This window comes from Schistocerca piceifrons, chromosome 5, assembly GCF_021461385.2.
Source record: "Schistocerca piceifrons isolate TAMUIC-IGC-003096 chromosome 5, iqSchPice1.1, whole genome shotgun sequence".
NCBI lineage: Eukaryota > Metazoa > Arthropoda > Insecta > Orthoptera > Acrididae > Schistocerca > Schistocerca piceifrons.
This window is the reverse complement of record NC_060142.1, coordinates 153,755,115-153,770,607: the sequence shown is the minus strand read 5'-3', so window position 1 is coordinate 153,770,607 and position 15,493 is coordinate 153,755,115. Positions and strand designations below refer to the sequence as shown.

General features: G+C 43.7%; 1 protein-coding gene and 1 pseudogene across 1 annotated transcript in view; one reads left to right on the top strand and one right to left on the bottom strand.

Annotated features, from left to right (window-relative positions):
- Window positions 1-15,493, bottom strand: part of LOC124798506 (probable cytochrome P450 6a13) — a 93,177-nt gene that overhangs the window by 42,550 nt on the left and 35,134 nt on the right. Inside the window, exons 2-4 of the mRNA XM_047261945.1 lie at window positions 15,199-15,477; window positions 5,163-5,401; window positions 248-510 (exon numbers count right to left, since the gene is read on the bottom strand). Coding sequence (XP_047117901.1) covers window positions 248-510; window positions 5,163-5,401; window positions 15,199-15,418 — 722 coding nt within the window. The 5' untranslated portion in view covers window positions 15,419-15,477. The remainder of the gene's footprint in view (window positions 1-247; window positions 511-5,162; window positions 5,402-15,198; window positions 15,478-15,493) is intronic.
- LOC124799773 lies at window positions 2,111-2,228 on the top strand (annotated as a pseudogene).

Sequence of the window (15,493 nt, the reverse complement as noted above, 5' to 3'; positions counted from 1 at the left end):
ATGAAACTATACGAGACGAAGCGGGAATGTTTGAAAATATTCCACAAGAAATTTCCGGTTTTTTCAACCAAAATTGGCCGAGAAAAAAAAAATGTGTTGCATTACTTATTGAACTGCCCTCGTAGTTTAACTCTCTTGAGCGCCGTCTGGAGTGTTTCTTGGCAACTATTCTCTTGCAGGCTTGTCTGTAGTAATGTAAACAGAACAATGGCACTGCCGCGACAGCGCCACTGGTGCGCATGCTTACCCGAGTGCCTTGGCTAACAGGGGGACGAAATCGTACATGATCTGAGCGATCTTGGACTTGAGCGAGGGCTCAAACACCTTGCGCCCCCACTGTCGGAACTCGGCCTCCGGGTTCCTCTGGCAGTTGCACTCCACGCCGAAGGCGACGGACGCGATGATGTCCGTGGCGTACCTGGCGGACACCTCCCGCATCTCCACCACCTCCCCACGGCTCGCTGAATCTCCCAACACCTCCACCATCTCGCGGCCGCAGTCCTGCATCGTCTGCGAATGGAATACACCAATTTGTAAATAGCGTTCGGGGGATGTCGGCTCACTCGATACACACTGTAAATTAAAGTATCCCCCTGCGTTTTTCTGCTTGTGTGGTATGGCTAATCTTACAAGGAACCCCTTGAACGTGAGGTCACAACAGGCCAACGATGTTTACGGCTTTCGACGCCCCACATATTCTCTATCACGTACCCATAATATTGACTGCTAATGGCAGCAGGTGGCGGGACTGGAGGTATCTCGTGGTGAGCACAGCAAGAGTCCACTGCGCGTAGTTGAATTTCTCAGGTGACGAGTAACTCAGAACCAATGATAAACAAAGCAAACATTGCATTACATCTACATTGCCGAAGTTGAAATTTCGTCAGAAAGGAACCCAACGAATTTTGAAGGGTGAGAGAGAAGTGGCAGATGAAAGGTGAGTCAGTGAAATGTGTGGTGTCGTATACGCTCGACTGTGCGGACAATGAAAAAGAGGAGTACAATGATGACTATACGTGCTTAACAACTGAAAGCTATACTGAAACATGTGTCGAGTCATGTGTAGGTCACCATGCCTGTCGGACAGGGAGCCACAAACCCCGTCTCCAGCGAAATGTAGTAAAGGCAATCGTTTTCCAAGGCGCGGGTACAAAACCTAATCACGTGCATAGAACATTCTCTGGAGTTTTGTAAAAAAAGTGCTGCCCGGTTAGCCGTGCGGTCTAACGCACGGCTTTCCGGGCGGGAAGGAGCGCCTGGTCCCCGGCACGAATCCGCCACGCGGATTTGTGTCGAGGTCCGGTGAGCCGGCCAGTCTGTGGATGGTTTTTAGGCGGTTTTCCATCTGCCTCGGCAAATGCGGGCTGGTTCCCCTTATTCCGCCTCAGCTACACTATGTCGGCGATTGCTGCGCAAACAAATTCTCCACGTACGCGTACACCACCATTACTCTACCACGCAAACATAGGGGTTACACTCGTCTGGTGAGAGACGTTCCCTGGGGGGGAGGGGGGAGCACCGGGGGCCGAACTGCATAATAACCCTGCGTTCGGTGTGGGGTGGCGGAGGGGTGAAGTGGACTGCGGTAGTCGTCGTAGGGTTGCGGACCACTGCGGCTGCGGCGGGGACGGAGCCTCTCCGTCGTTTGTAGGTCCCCGGTTAACATAACATAACATTGTAAAAAAAAAATATTTCGGATAAGTCCGAAGCACTATGACAGTGTAGTGCATAAGAAAAACTATGAATATTCAGGAGAGGACAAGGAGCACTCGTTACAAGAACTGGTGTTTGAGCGTTTCGAGGATTCTCGATACAATTTACAAGATGTGCATCACAGAGACCTACTACTTGACTCACATCAAATTGCGCGTGACACAATAACAGTCATTTCAAGGGATGCAGTGGATGGTTGAATAACTTCAAACAGTGCTACAGAACTGGAAGACGTAAGACAAATGTCAAACAAAGCGTCAACTTGACGACGCGCAGCAAAGTGCGGAAACAGTCAGAAACTTTGTAGATTTGTTTTCAACTCCGATCAATCGAGATTGGAAGAGGAAATGCATACGAAAGGTATCCTGGAAATTAGAAGTACCAAGAGAATTGTGTAGCCAACGGCCTTGCCGCAGTGGTAACACTGGTTCCCGACAGAACACCGAAGTTAAGCAATGTTGGGCTGAGCTAGCACTTGGATGGGTGACCATCCGGTCTGCCGAGCGCTGTTGGCAAGCTGGGTGCACTCAGCCCTTGTGAGGCAGTGTAAGGAGCTACTTGATTGAGAAGAAGCGGCTCTGGTCTCGGAAACTGACATACGGCCGGGAGAGCGGTGTGCTGACCACATATCCCTCCATATCCGCATCCAGTGACGCCTGTGGGCTGAGGAAGACACGGCGGCCGGTCGGAACTGTTGTGCATTCATGGCCTGTTCGGGAGGAGTTCAGTTTCGTTAAGAGAGCTGCATCAAGATCTACTGACATCAATGCAATAAATAACTTTCCAAATAGTTTACCATCAATATTAACAGTCGGCATAGTTGTTGAAAGGTGGCTACACTGAGCCACAGCGCCAGAGATTGCGCCAAAAGAGTTTTATTCCGCCGCCTCCACTGGCAGTGCTTGTCGACAAGTCGTGGTGGAGAGTGCTTGCTGAGATGTAGTGAAAAGTTTTTGTCGAGAAGTCGTGGTGGAGAGTTCTGGTTGAGATGTGGTAGTAGAGTGCTTGCTGAGATGTCGTAGTGAAAAGTTCTTGTTGAGATGTTGTAGTAGGGAGTGCTTGTTCCATGTTGTGTGCAGTTGTCTGATGGGATAGACAGCAGATGTTGTTGGAGATATTGTAATGATCAGAGTGCTTTTCGTCAATATATATGAAGGTAACAAAATTCGCTGTTTTTTTCCATTTCATTATTTTAATGTAGTAAATAATGCGTCATTACAGGTTCAGTCAACAAAGCATCTGGCTTGTGTTCTTGTATTAGAGTGTAATTCTGGTTTTCTTGCGCAATTATAGTATTTCTATTTTTTTAATTGCTTCAGTATAAATGGTATTTAAAATTTCTTGTCTTGTTGAAGAAGAACCGTGCCAGATGTGTACGCTGAATCACACTCCCACACACAGAACAATTACACTTGTGTTTTGGTTTCGTAGGTTTTGTAGTTGCTGGGGACTTAATTAATTAATTGTGTTAACGGAAATTTTCTTTCATTCTTTGTTGTTGTACTATGCAGTCAGATTGCGTACAAAAACTAGTCAGGGCCAACCGTTTACGAGACTTCGTAATCGGACATACAGCGACTGAAAATTAAAAAAGTATTTGCATTTCATATTTATTTAATTAAGCCCCCATGCATTGTGTACTATTGCATTAGCCCAAAATAACTTGCTTTTGCTTGATTCCTGACCTGCATATAAAAATGATACGCCTTTAGAGCAGACTTACCCTCCTGAAAAGTTTGTGACATTTTAGTTCATACCACCTGGAACCATTGGGCAAATTTAGCCTCTTGTTTTTTTTCCTTGTCTATAAAATATATCATTGCACCATCTATAGCTGCGTCTCAAAGGTTAGCAAGTTTCAAGATTGCGCTCCACGACACACTAGCTCGCATTCGGTTGCATGCCACCACATTTCATCAGTTCCCATCATCCAGTTACAGCAACATGAGCCCATATGCATTCTTTAAAGAAGTTGATACGTAGCTGAACGTCCTGCACGATTTGTCACTCCGAAGGAAGTCACCTTCGATCTTGATGGTGCGCAGCTTTGTGATCTCCGTGGTGCGTCACTTTTCATTCAGTGTTCATGGTGCAAGTTAATGGGTTATTTTGAACATTTTTGAATGTCGACGATGGCCATTTTGTGAAGTGTAATACACACATCCTGTAGAAGGCTGATCTCTGCAACTCCCAGGCACTCACTTTATGTCGCCCCCCTGATGCACAAGCTAAGTCATTAGCAGCTAATATTTTTCCTGTCGTAATCACTAACACAACAGTTTCATATAAACTTTTCTAAAGATTGAACTTGCGTCCTCGCACTCAAGGAATTCCCTGTTATGAACTATTGTAGTCATTTTGAGTGAATATATTTAACGTAATTTGTAGCTATGAGCACAGTCTGGTGTTTTTCAGCTAATTTATTTACTTATTACATTTATTGCTGCACAATAGCTTTTGTTGACCGCCAGAGACAGTAACGTATTTTAACTGGACAATAAATTTGATTTGTAAAAACTTAAATCACTTGTAGCTGCCTTAGTGATTTAAAATCTCCACCTGTTTTTTGACCTAGCAGTTAGTGGAATTCTGAGCAGCTGACTGTACCCATTCCACGGTTTTACTATAAATTTAAGTGACGTATTTTAGGTAAATAAATCTGCACCTTGACGAACAGAAGCAGAGGCTAATTTTATTAATAAAATTTGATTTAACTCCCGTAGAGCCGTATAATGCAGGTTTGGATGTTTGTACTATGATGCCTGAATGTTGATAATGACTTTGCCCAAATGTTTATCAATAAAACATTTATGCATCTATATAGCGTCCGTGAACATTATATCATAATATCTGGTTGAATCTGACTACAAGAACTGCATCATAACTTCTTCATAACGGGTACTTAAATAACGTGCCCGAAACACATGTCGCTTCTAGTATTTAAGTTTCCTCATTGTTATGCAGTATGTTCTTTCACTAGTACTATATGTGTACTTTATACTGGTAAATAAGTATGCAACGCGAGATTCATCTTAAAGCGGCTAATGTAACATCATATTTAAAAACTGTTATGAAATCATCGGTAAATAATTTTTATACGCGTAAGTACATATAGAAATATTTTAGGTAGTTTACTCACTGTATATGCCTGCTTCTTTTCTTAAAAAACAAATTAAGACGTTGAAATCAGATGGCATTGGACGTCTTTCTGCAGTTTCTGTGTGTGTTTGTCTTATGCAGCTACCGAGAAACGACGTAAAAAGATTCGAAACTGATTAAGTAAAACAGAATAAATTAGAAATTATAAGTAGGGAGTAGATAAAACGTCATAAATACTCCTGAGATTTTTTTCGATCTGAAAGCACAGGGCCACCACAGCGTCCCTCGGTCAAGATAGCTTATGGTCTTAGAAATCCAAATTTCACGTTCACTGCGTAGAGAGTACTCACCTGGCACATCATCTTGAGCTTTCCTGACGTAAAAGTCGGGGTCAACTTGGTTCGCAACCGTTTCCATTTGTTGCCTCCAATGAAGAACAGATTGTGGTTCAACGGTTCCTGCTCGTTGAAAGGGACTCCTCTATTCCGGAACGAGTCAAAATCTTTGACTAGTACCATCCGTATGAGGTCAGGGTCAATCAGGACGAGCATTGGTTTGGTGAATCCGTATATTCCCACATACCTCTCACCTGAAGAAGGAAAACACAATCAGAAAAAGTATGTTACAATGGCAAAAATACCTGGTGATTGTATTTTAATTAAGATTCTAGTTAACATCTTTCGTTTATAATTATCAGAGTAAATATTTAGGTAACATTAAAATTCATATGAAATCAAAATTATAAAGTATGTCTAAAAGACACAGCTCCGAACGCACCACTTGATGACGCATTATCCAATAACATAATGAAAGCTTAGTTAACCGATGAGACAGTATGACTTCAGTGGGTATCTCGTGAGACACCAAACTACATGAGACATCAGGAGTCAGGGACTGAGTGAAAGGCACACACACGTTTTACGACGCCACATTTAGTTTTATTTCTTAATTAGTACTAATCCTGAGGACTTACACGCTCAAGCCAGGTGCTGATTACAGCACATGCAACAGCAAGAACGGTGACCTCTGAACACTTATCTGTGCATATGTTTGACACTTATTGTTTGAATTTACAATAACTGCTCTTGAAAATTGAGGGTATCTCTTATCGTAATTGTTTACATAGTAATGAAAAAAAGTACACACATCAAAAAGTTTTGCATCACCTCGGTTCCGAGAGTTCCGAAACTTGTATAGAAAATTGGAATAGAGATCAACATAAACATCATTTCCGCCATTTTTCTTGCTCATGAAAACCACACATTGCATGTTCTACCACCATACAGCGAGACCTTCAGAGGTGGTGGTCCAGATTGCTGTACACACCGGTACCTCTAATACTCGGTGGCACGTCCTGTTGCATTGATGCATGCCTGTATTCGTCGTGGCATACTATCCACAAGTTTATCAAGGCACTGTTGGTTGAGATTGTCCCACGCCTCAACGGCGATTCGGCGTAGGGCCCGGGTTCCCTGGTTCGTTCCCGGCGGGGTCAGGGATTTTCTCTGCCTCGTGATGACTGGGTGTTGTGTGCTGTCCTTAGGTTAGTTAGGTTTAAGTAGTTCTAAGTTCTAGGGGACTGATGACCATAGATGTTAAGTCTCATAGTGCTCAGAGCCATTTGAACCATTTGATTCGGCGTAGATCCCTCAGAGTGGTTGGTGGGTCACGCCGTCCATAAACAGCCCTTTTCAATCTATCGCAGGCTTGTTCGATAGGATTCATGTCTGGAGATCATGCTGGCCACTCTAGTCGAGCGATGTCGTTATCCTGAAGGAAGTCATTTACAAGATTTGCACGATGGGGGCGTGAATTTTCGTCCATGAAGACGAATGCCTCGCCAACATGCTGCCGATATGGTTGCACTATCAGTCGGTGGATGTCTTTCACGTATCGTACAGCCGTTACTGCATCTTCCATGACCATCAGCGGCGTACATCGGCCCCACACAATGGTACCTCAAAACATCAGGGAACTTCCACCTTGCTGCACTCGCTGGACAGTGTGTCTAAGGCGTTCTGCCTGACCAGGTTGCCTCCAAACACGCCTCCGAAGACTATCTGGTTGTAGGCATATGTGACACGTATCGGTGAAGAGAACGTGATGCCAATCCTGAGCAGTCCATTCGGCATGTTGTTGGGCCCGTCTGTACCGCGCTGCAAAGTGTCGTGGATGCAAAAATGGACCTCGCCATGGACGTCGGGAGTGAAGTTGCGCATCATGCAGCCTATTGCGCACAGTTTGAGTCGTAACACGACGTCCAGTGGCTGCACGAAAAGCATTATTAAACATGGTGGAGTTGCTGTCAGGGTTCCTCCGAGCCATAATACGTAGGTAGCGGTCATCCACTGCAGTAGTAGCCCTTTGGCGGCCTGAGCGAGGCATGTCAGCGACAATTCCTGTCTCTCTGTATCTCCTCCTCCATGTCCAAACAACATCGCTTTGGTTCACTCGGATACGCCTGGACACTTCCCTTATTGAGAGCCCTTCCTGGCACAAAGTAACAATGCGGACGCGATCGAACCGCGATAGTGACCATCTAGGCATGGTTGAAACACAGACAACAAGAGCCGAGTACCTCCTTCCTGGTGGAGTGACTGGAACTGACCGAGCGAGGTGGCGCAATGGTTAGACACTGGACTCGCATTCGGGAGGACGACGGTTCAATCCCGTGTCCGGCCATCCTGATTTAGGTTTTCCGTGATTTCCCTAAATCACTCCAGGCAAATGCCGGGATGGTTCCTCTGAAAGGGCACGGCCGACTTGCTTCCCCATCCTTTCCTAATCCGATGAGACCGATGACCACGCTGTCTGATCTCCTTCCCGAAAAAACAACCACCAACCAACCAACTGGAACTGATCGGCTGTCGGACCCCCCTCCGTCTAATAGGCGCTGCTCATGCATGGTGGTTTACACCTTTGGGCAGGTTTAGTGACATCTCTGAACAGTCAAAGGGACTATGTCTGTGATTCAATATCCACAATCAACGTCTATCTTCAGGAGTTCTGGAAACCGGGGTGATTCAAAATTTTTTTGATGTGTGTAATTTCCTAGAGTGCTGGACAGCTAATCACTAGATAAGTGTAAGCGAAAGGAAGAAGTAAAGTGACTCAAAAAATAAAACTTTGTCTATATGCTTACATACAAAGTCAGTTTGTAGGGTAGGAGACGAGATACTGGCAGAAGTAAAGCTGTGAGGACCGGGCGTGAGTCGTGCTTCGGTAGCTCAGATGGTAGAGCACTTGCCCGCGAAAAGCAAAGGTCCCGAGTTCGAGTCTCGGTCGGGCACACAGTTTTAATCTGCCAGGAAGTTTCATATCAGCGCGCACTCCGCTGCAGAGTGAAAATCTCATTCGGGTTTCGGCTGTTCGCCAATATCAGGTACAAAGATAAATGTATGAGGTTATGAAATTTTTGTAGGCTCAAAGAATTTAAACTAATGCATCTACAGGGTATCTCAGTTCGTTTCCAAAGATGACAACTTTTTGTGTGTGATTTAGGACTAAGACGAGAGGAATTATTGGAGTGGACAAGGGATGAAAAATTATTGAACTTAGATAACATATGTGACACATTAAGTAACGATCTTTACAACAAATTACAACAATTGTTTTGAGAAGAAAATAACTTAAAAAATAAAATCTGGAGGCATGTTCCAAGTGAGTGGCTGAACAAAGTAATCTAACGTTCAACAGTACCAATATTACAAAGAAGTAACATTTAGGCCTACAAGAGAGATTAATGAGGTAAGTGTTGCAGCTGTGATTATACAAAGTAATAATTTTTAACACGGCAAGTGAAACTATAGTAGCTGAAATACTGGAGAAATGTGGCATTTGAGTAGGAAGATTTATTTACAACTCAGTCTGGCTGGGAGTATGAGTAGCATCTGCAGTCAGAAGTGGCGATAAGGGAACTCTGTCTGATCATTCAATACTAAGCTTGGGCAGATGGACCCATCTTTATAAATTTCCATCATTTCAAGATAGTTCAGTTTCCTCCCTTTATCGATCTGTCACATATTTTATGTAAGTTCAATAGTTTTTCATCACATTTTCGCTGTAATAATTCCTCTTGTCTTACTGTTTGTCTTTGGAAACGAACTGAGATACTATGTAGAGGCTCTAATTTAAAATCGTTGATCCTATAAAGGATACTCAAAGGGAAACGAGACAGAAAGAAAAAAATAAGTAACCTGTTTCAACACTATTGACACATTTATTCTACTGTTAGACAAGACGGTCAGTGCGTTCATGGAAAAACGTTTTCGGTTGCCTACGGAACCGTGATTGTACCCACGAGTGCACCCCTTCATCTGAAGCAAAAATATGGAAATCTCGTGGGGACAGGTAATGACTGTGCGGAGGATGTGTAAGTGCTTCTAAGTGTAACTTCTGCAGCTTAGTCGAAGCAACCTTGGGAAGATGTGGGAGGGGACAGTCCAGCAACAGAATGAAGCCGTTTCGACTACGCTCCAGAAGTTTCGCTGGGAAGAACTTACACGTGCTCTATACAGTGCCGATCTCTCCCCATAAGATTTCCGTATTTTTTGGAGCCCTGTAGAAAGACATTCAAGCTCGTCGATTTGTTTCGGACGATGATGTGCACACCGGGGTACAATCATTGTTCCATAGGCAACCGCACACATTTTTCCATGAAGGCATTGGTCTAGTCTCTTAGTGGGATAAAAGTATTAACATTTGAGGCGGTCACTTTTGAAATAATAAACAGTGTACTCACTTATTTCCATGTCTTTTTTCATTTGACTGCTCCTTATACAAAAATTTCACAGCCACACATTTTTATCTTTGCGCCTTATGATGGTGTAACAGCTGAAAACTGGTTTGTAAAATAATAAATATTATAGAAAATTACACAAATGTCTTGCGTGTTTTTATTATATTTATCTATATGGAGGCAGCGAACTGTTCCAATTACTCTGACAATATAATATTGCATTGACTATTGTTCTGTCTGTTCTTGGTAGAAAACTGGAAATCTGTGGTAAGTTCCTGTGGGACCAAACTGATGAGATCATCGTTCCCAAGGATTACACACTACTTAATCTAATTTAACCTAGCTTTCGCTAAGGACAACACACACACCCATGCCCAAGCGAGGACGCGAACCCTGGTAAAGTAGAATATTTTATAAATTATGAATATATATATATATACACTGATGCAAACAAAAATTGCGGCACCAAACAATAATTAATTTAATGAAGTGTCGGGAATGCGTTTGTCCGGGCCAGACAAGATTATTGTAAAACAGCCCCCGGAATGCTGTTCATGAATGGCAGCACAACATGTCGAATCACCAGATTGACGTACAAATTTAGAGTCAGGGTGCGTGCGATATGCGTGGGATAACCACGAGAGTACTCTCTCTGTCATACAAAATCGCACCCTAGACCATAACTCCAGGTAGACCTACAGGTCCAGTGTATATAGCACGCAGGCAGGCTACAGCGCGTCTGGCTAGGAGTTGACCTTGAAGTAACCGGTTTGTAGCAGTTTTTTGTGTCACTGTGATGCCAACTGCTGCTCAAATGCAGTACGATGCGCCAGAGCCATACGTCGAACATGTTGGTCTTCCCTCTCAGTTGTGGCACATGTTGTTGTTGTTGTTGTTGTTGTTGTCTTCAGTCCTGAGACTTGTTTGATGCAGCTCTCCATGCTACTCTATCCTGTGCAAGCTTCTTCATCTCCCAGTACTTACTGTTGTGTCGGTAGCTGGACCGACACCGTGAAGTGGATTGCTGAAAAGGAAGGCTAGACTAACGCTGTAGCCGATATTGCACGCACGGCATAAAGCAGACGGGCGTGAAGTCTGGAACATGAGAACTTATAAATGAATAAGAAGAAAAGTATGTAGATGCTTATTACTTATCTTTTAATGGTTCTTTGGAATACATCTCTCTTGAATACTCGTAAGCTATAGGCACTGATACAAATGGCTCCTTGCTAGTTCGTAGCCATTAACTTAGCTGATGGCTAGTCTGTCTCTCGGCTAATGAGAGAGAAAGGCTTCGTACAACTGGGCGGTAGCTAGGTTCTCGTACAACTGGGCGATAGCTAGGTTCGCGTACAACTGGGGCGATTGCTCTCTCGTATCACGAGACCTGCCTTGGTGGTGGCGCTAGGTCTGCGATCACAGTGGCGACACGCGGGTCCGACATATACTACATGGACCGCGGCCGATTTAAGCTACCACCTAGCAAGTGTGGTGTCTGGCAGTGACACCACACTTACTGCAACCTACATCCTTCTGAATCTGCTTAATGTATTCGTCTCTTGGTCTCCCTCTACGATTTTTATCCTCCACGCTGCCCTCCAATGCTAAATTTGTGATCCCTTGATGCCTCAGAACATGTCCTACCAACCGGTCCCTTCTTCCTGTCAAGTTGTGCCACAGACTCCTCTTTTTTCCAATCCTATTCAATACCTCCTCATTAGTTATGTGATCTACCCATCTAATTTTCAGCATTCTTCTGTAGCACCACATTTCGAAAGCTTCTATTCTCTTCTTGTCCAAGCTATTTATCGTCCATGTTTCACTTCCATACATGGCTACACTCCATACAAATACTTTCAGAAACGACTTCCTCACACTTAAATCTATACCCGATGTTAACAAATTTCTCTTCTTCAGAAACGCTTTCCTGGCCATTGCCAGTCTATATTTTATATCCTCTCTACTTCGACCATCATCAGTTATTTTGCTCCCCAAATAGCAAAACTCCTTTACTGTTTTAAGTGTCATTTCCTAATCTAATTCCCTCAGCATCACCTGACTTAATTCGACTACATTCCATTATCCTCGTTTTGCTTTTGTTGATGTTCATCTTATATCCTCCTTTCAAGACACTGTCCATTCCGTTCAACAGCTCTTCCAAGTCCTTTGCTGTCTCTGACAGAATTACAATGTCATCGGCGAACCTCAACGTTTTTATTTCTTCTCCATGGGCTTTAATACCTACTCCGCATTTTTCTTTTGTTTCCTTTACTGCTTGTTCAATATACAGATTGAATAGCATCGGGGAGAGGCTACAACCCTGTCTCACTCCCTTCCCAACCGCAGCTTCCCTGTCATGCCCCTCGACTCTTATAACTGCCATCTGGTTTCTGTACAAATTGTAAATAGCCTTTCGCTCCCTGTATTTTACCCCTGCCACCTTTAGAATTTGAAAGAGAGTATTCCAGTCAACATTGTCAAAAGCTAGAAATGTAGGTTTGCGTTTCTTTAATCTATTTTCTAAGATAAGTCGTAGGGTCAGTATTGCCTCACATGTTCCAACATTTCTGCGGAATCCAAACTGATCTTCACCGAGGTTGGCTTATACCAGTTTTTCCATTCGTCTGTAAAGAATTCGCGTTAGTATTTTGGAGCTGTGACTTATTAAACTGATAGTTCGGCAATTTTCACATCTGTCAACACCTGCTTTCTTTGGGATTGGAATTATAATATTCTTCTTGAAGTCTGAGGGTATTTCGCCTGTCTCATACATCTTGCTCACCAGATGGTAGAGTTTTGACAGGACTGGCTCTCCCAAGGCCGTCAGTAGTTCTAATGCAATGTTGTCTACTCCTGGGGCCTTGTTTCGACTCAGGTCTTTCAGTGCTCTGTCAAACTCTTCACGCAGTATCGTATCTCCCATTTCATCTTCATCTACATCCTCTTCCATTTCCATAATATTGTCCTCAAGTACATCGCCCTTGTATAGACTCCTTCCACCTTTCTGCATTCCCTTCTTTGCTTAGAACTGGGTTTCCATCTGAGCTCTTGATATTCGTACAAGTGGTTCTCCTTTCTCCAAAGGCCTCTTTAATTTTCCTGTAGGCAGTATCTATCTTACCCCTAGTGAGATAAGCCTCTACATCCTTACATTTGTCCTCTAGCACATGGCCGTCCGTAACCCGATCTTCTTGCGACCGTACATTTCCGTGACCATCACTGCCAGCAGTCATGTGTAGTGGTCACATTCCTGTCAAGACTTTCTCCAGTATCACAGAAGAATCATCCAGCTCCTCATAGCCCTGTTACACGACCTCGTTCAATGTTAGTGAGCTGTCTTTGTCACCTTAAAGGCATTCTTGATTAACATCAACTCGCCACATCCAATTTCAAAGGTAACTAACGACTGCCAACAATCATGTGCAGTGGCCATATTCCCGTGAAGACTTTCTGTAGTATCGCAGAAGGAACATCCAGCTTCTCGTAGCCCTATTACACGGCCTCGTTCAAAGTTAGTGAGGTGTCTTTGTAGCCTTAAAGGCATTCTTGATTAACATCAACTCACCACATCCAGTCTAAAAGGTAACTAACTCTCACGGCCGTTACAGCTTGTACTGAAAGAAAATCTGATTTGCATCATAATGACGAAGTCATTAGCGCCACTCCTATGCAACTGGAGCGAAATGGGAATAGACATCATCTTTCTGATGTAGAAACACGTTTATCAACTTTCGTTTATGTCGCACGACTCCTCCTTGGTGCTGCGACTTTTTTCCGTAATTGTGTATATAGAAGTGCCACTTGGGCAACTTGTGCGTCTCTGGAATGAAGGTGAGATGAAATGATAAGAACAACATAAACTGTCAGTCTCCGAGGGAAGGAAATCTCTAATCCGGCCGGGAATCGAAACCATCGACCCCGTGATCAGGGACACAACATTGCTAACGAGCTTCTTTATTCCTGTGGATTTGAGCGAGTTGTGTTTATGAATCAATTTTCGTAATTATTGCAGTTTTATATGAAATAGATACTGTATATTCTATTAATGGTTTTGAAAAAGGTGGCAACATGGGCGAATACACTCGTTCGATATCTGGCCATTAGCACTTCTGTCAACTCTAACAAACCCCTTTGAATGAAAACGAGAGTAAGCTCTCATTTGGAGAGGATATTTTGTGAGGACAATTTGCAAATTTTACTCCAGAATGCTTTGTGCAACTCTTTTGTTGAAGTGGTAGGGGACAACATGAACTGCAAGTGTGTTCCCTGTAGTATACCATCTCACATACATGCTTGGAAGTGTTAACAGAAACTTATTGCTGACGTAAATTTCGTAATGCTTTTCCTTGCTCTTTCTCTGCGAGAGACTGAATTTTTACACTGTGAATTTTGGTGAGTGTACAGTTCATGTTATTTCCATTGCTGGTTGCTAAGAGCATCATCAGTGCCCTCAGAAATGCTTCTTGTTTAAATAAGAGAAATGTGCAAAATAATTTCGAGCTTATAAGTGACTTTCCACAGAATTGTAGTAACATCTTGTAGCTATCCATTGCCACAGATCATCCTATACCTATATCAGCGCTTGTACATTTATGAATAATTATTGTGCAATCTCACTGTGCTACAACCTTCTACAGTAGCTAAGCGACGCTGATATTTTTATAATTTTCGATTACGTCCAGCGAGATGTGACCCCATGCAGCGGAAGCCTTTGTGAGTATCAGGAGCGGAATTAATTTGAGGGCTGTGGAAACAGCAAAATATGTAGTAATACTTCAAGTTTTCTTTCGTTTCTCTATGTGGCTATCAAAAAGTATCCGTTTTAGGACGGTGTTGCAGCGTATATGCAACGTAGCACGACTTAGATGCGAGTATATAAGCACCGACATGTAGGGAAGGGAGTAGTTTGGCATTCGTGTCTTTCCAATGTGCGTGTGGTAAATGCGAAAATGTGAACTATGGCGACATTGTTACCAAATGCATCCAAACAGGACTAAGTGCCGGTATTCTTTTCTTGGGTGTCGAAGGGCAAACGCCAGTAAACATTCATCGGACAGTGAAGAATGTGTATGGGACAGCATGTCTGTCGAAAACCATCGTTGTGGAATGGTGCGCAAAGTTCCGTCCTAGCGGCGCTTCAACGCAAGACGCCAGTCGATCTGGAGGGAAAGCCCCATCAATCACAGACAAGTGGGAGGCAGTCGACCACCCGCCCTATCGTATTGATCCCTCCCTATGTGATTGTCACGCCCTCGGCTCCTTAAAATAGGCCTTGAAGTGACGACGATCCATGTCGGAAGAGCATGTTCTGCAGACAGTTACAGACTACTTCACGTAGCACAAAACCGTGTTTTACCAACCGGTTTTATCTTCAACCGGCTGCATCGGTGGCATGATTGCCATAGTGATCACAGCGCGTTTGTCTGATCGGCATACCCACTCTGAACAGAACGGCCTTCGGACGGAAGCTTTTCTATCGCCCCTTATAGAGGAAACAGTGATGTTATTACTAAGTCAGATACGTGTGCTGTTTTTCAGTTACTCGTTTATCTTGCTTTGATGAGACAAATAGAAAATGATCAGATAACTGCCACTGACGTGAAACATTAGAAATATTTTAATACAATAGAGTTCAAAAAGTCTCGTACCTCTGAACTGACGGTAGATGTCTTGCAGAATAAACTCCAAACGTTTCTGTCCTAGAAAGCTTTTCCTGAGATTCCCGAAGGGTATCTGCGGTTTCGCCTGCGGCACTCCACGCTTGCTCCAGTAGGTGTATCCGTGTGAGAACCAGGCATACAGCGCCGCCACTGTCACCAGGAGAACGGCGACCACTTCGCTCAGCCACGACTCAAGGAACACGCCCATTGCGTCCACCACTGCACTTTTTACTCTCCCCCGGAAAGATTCACCTGCTGGTAAAACTCCTGAAAAGTAAGGACA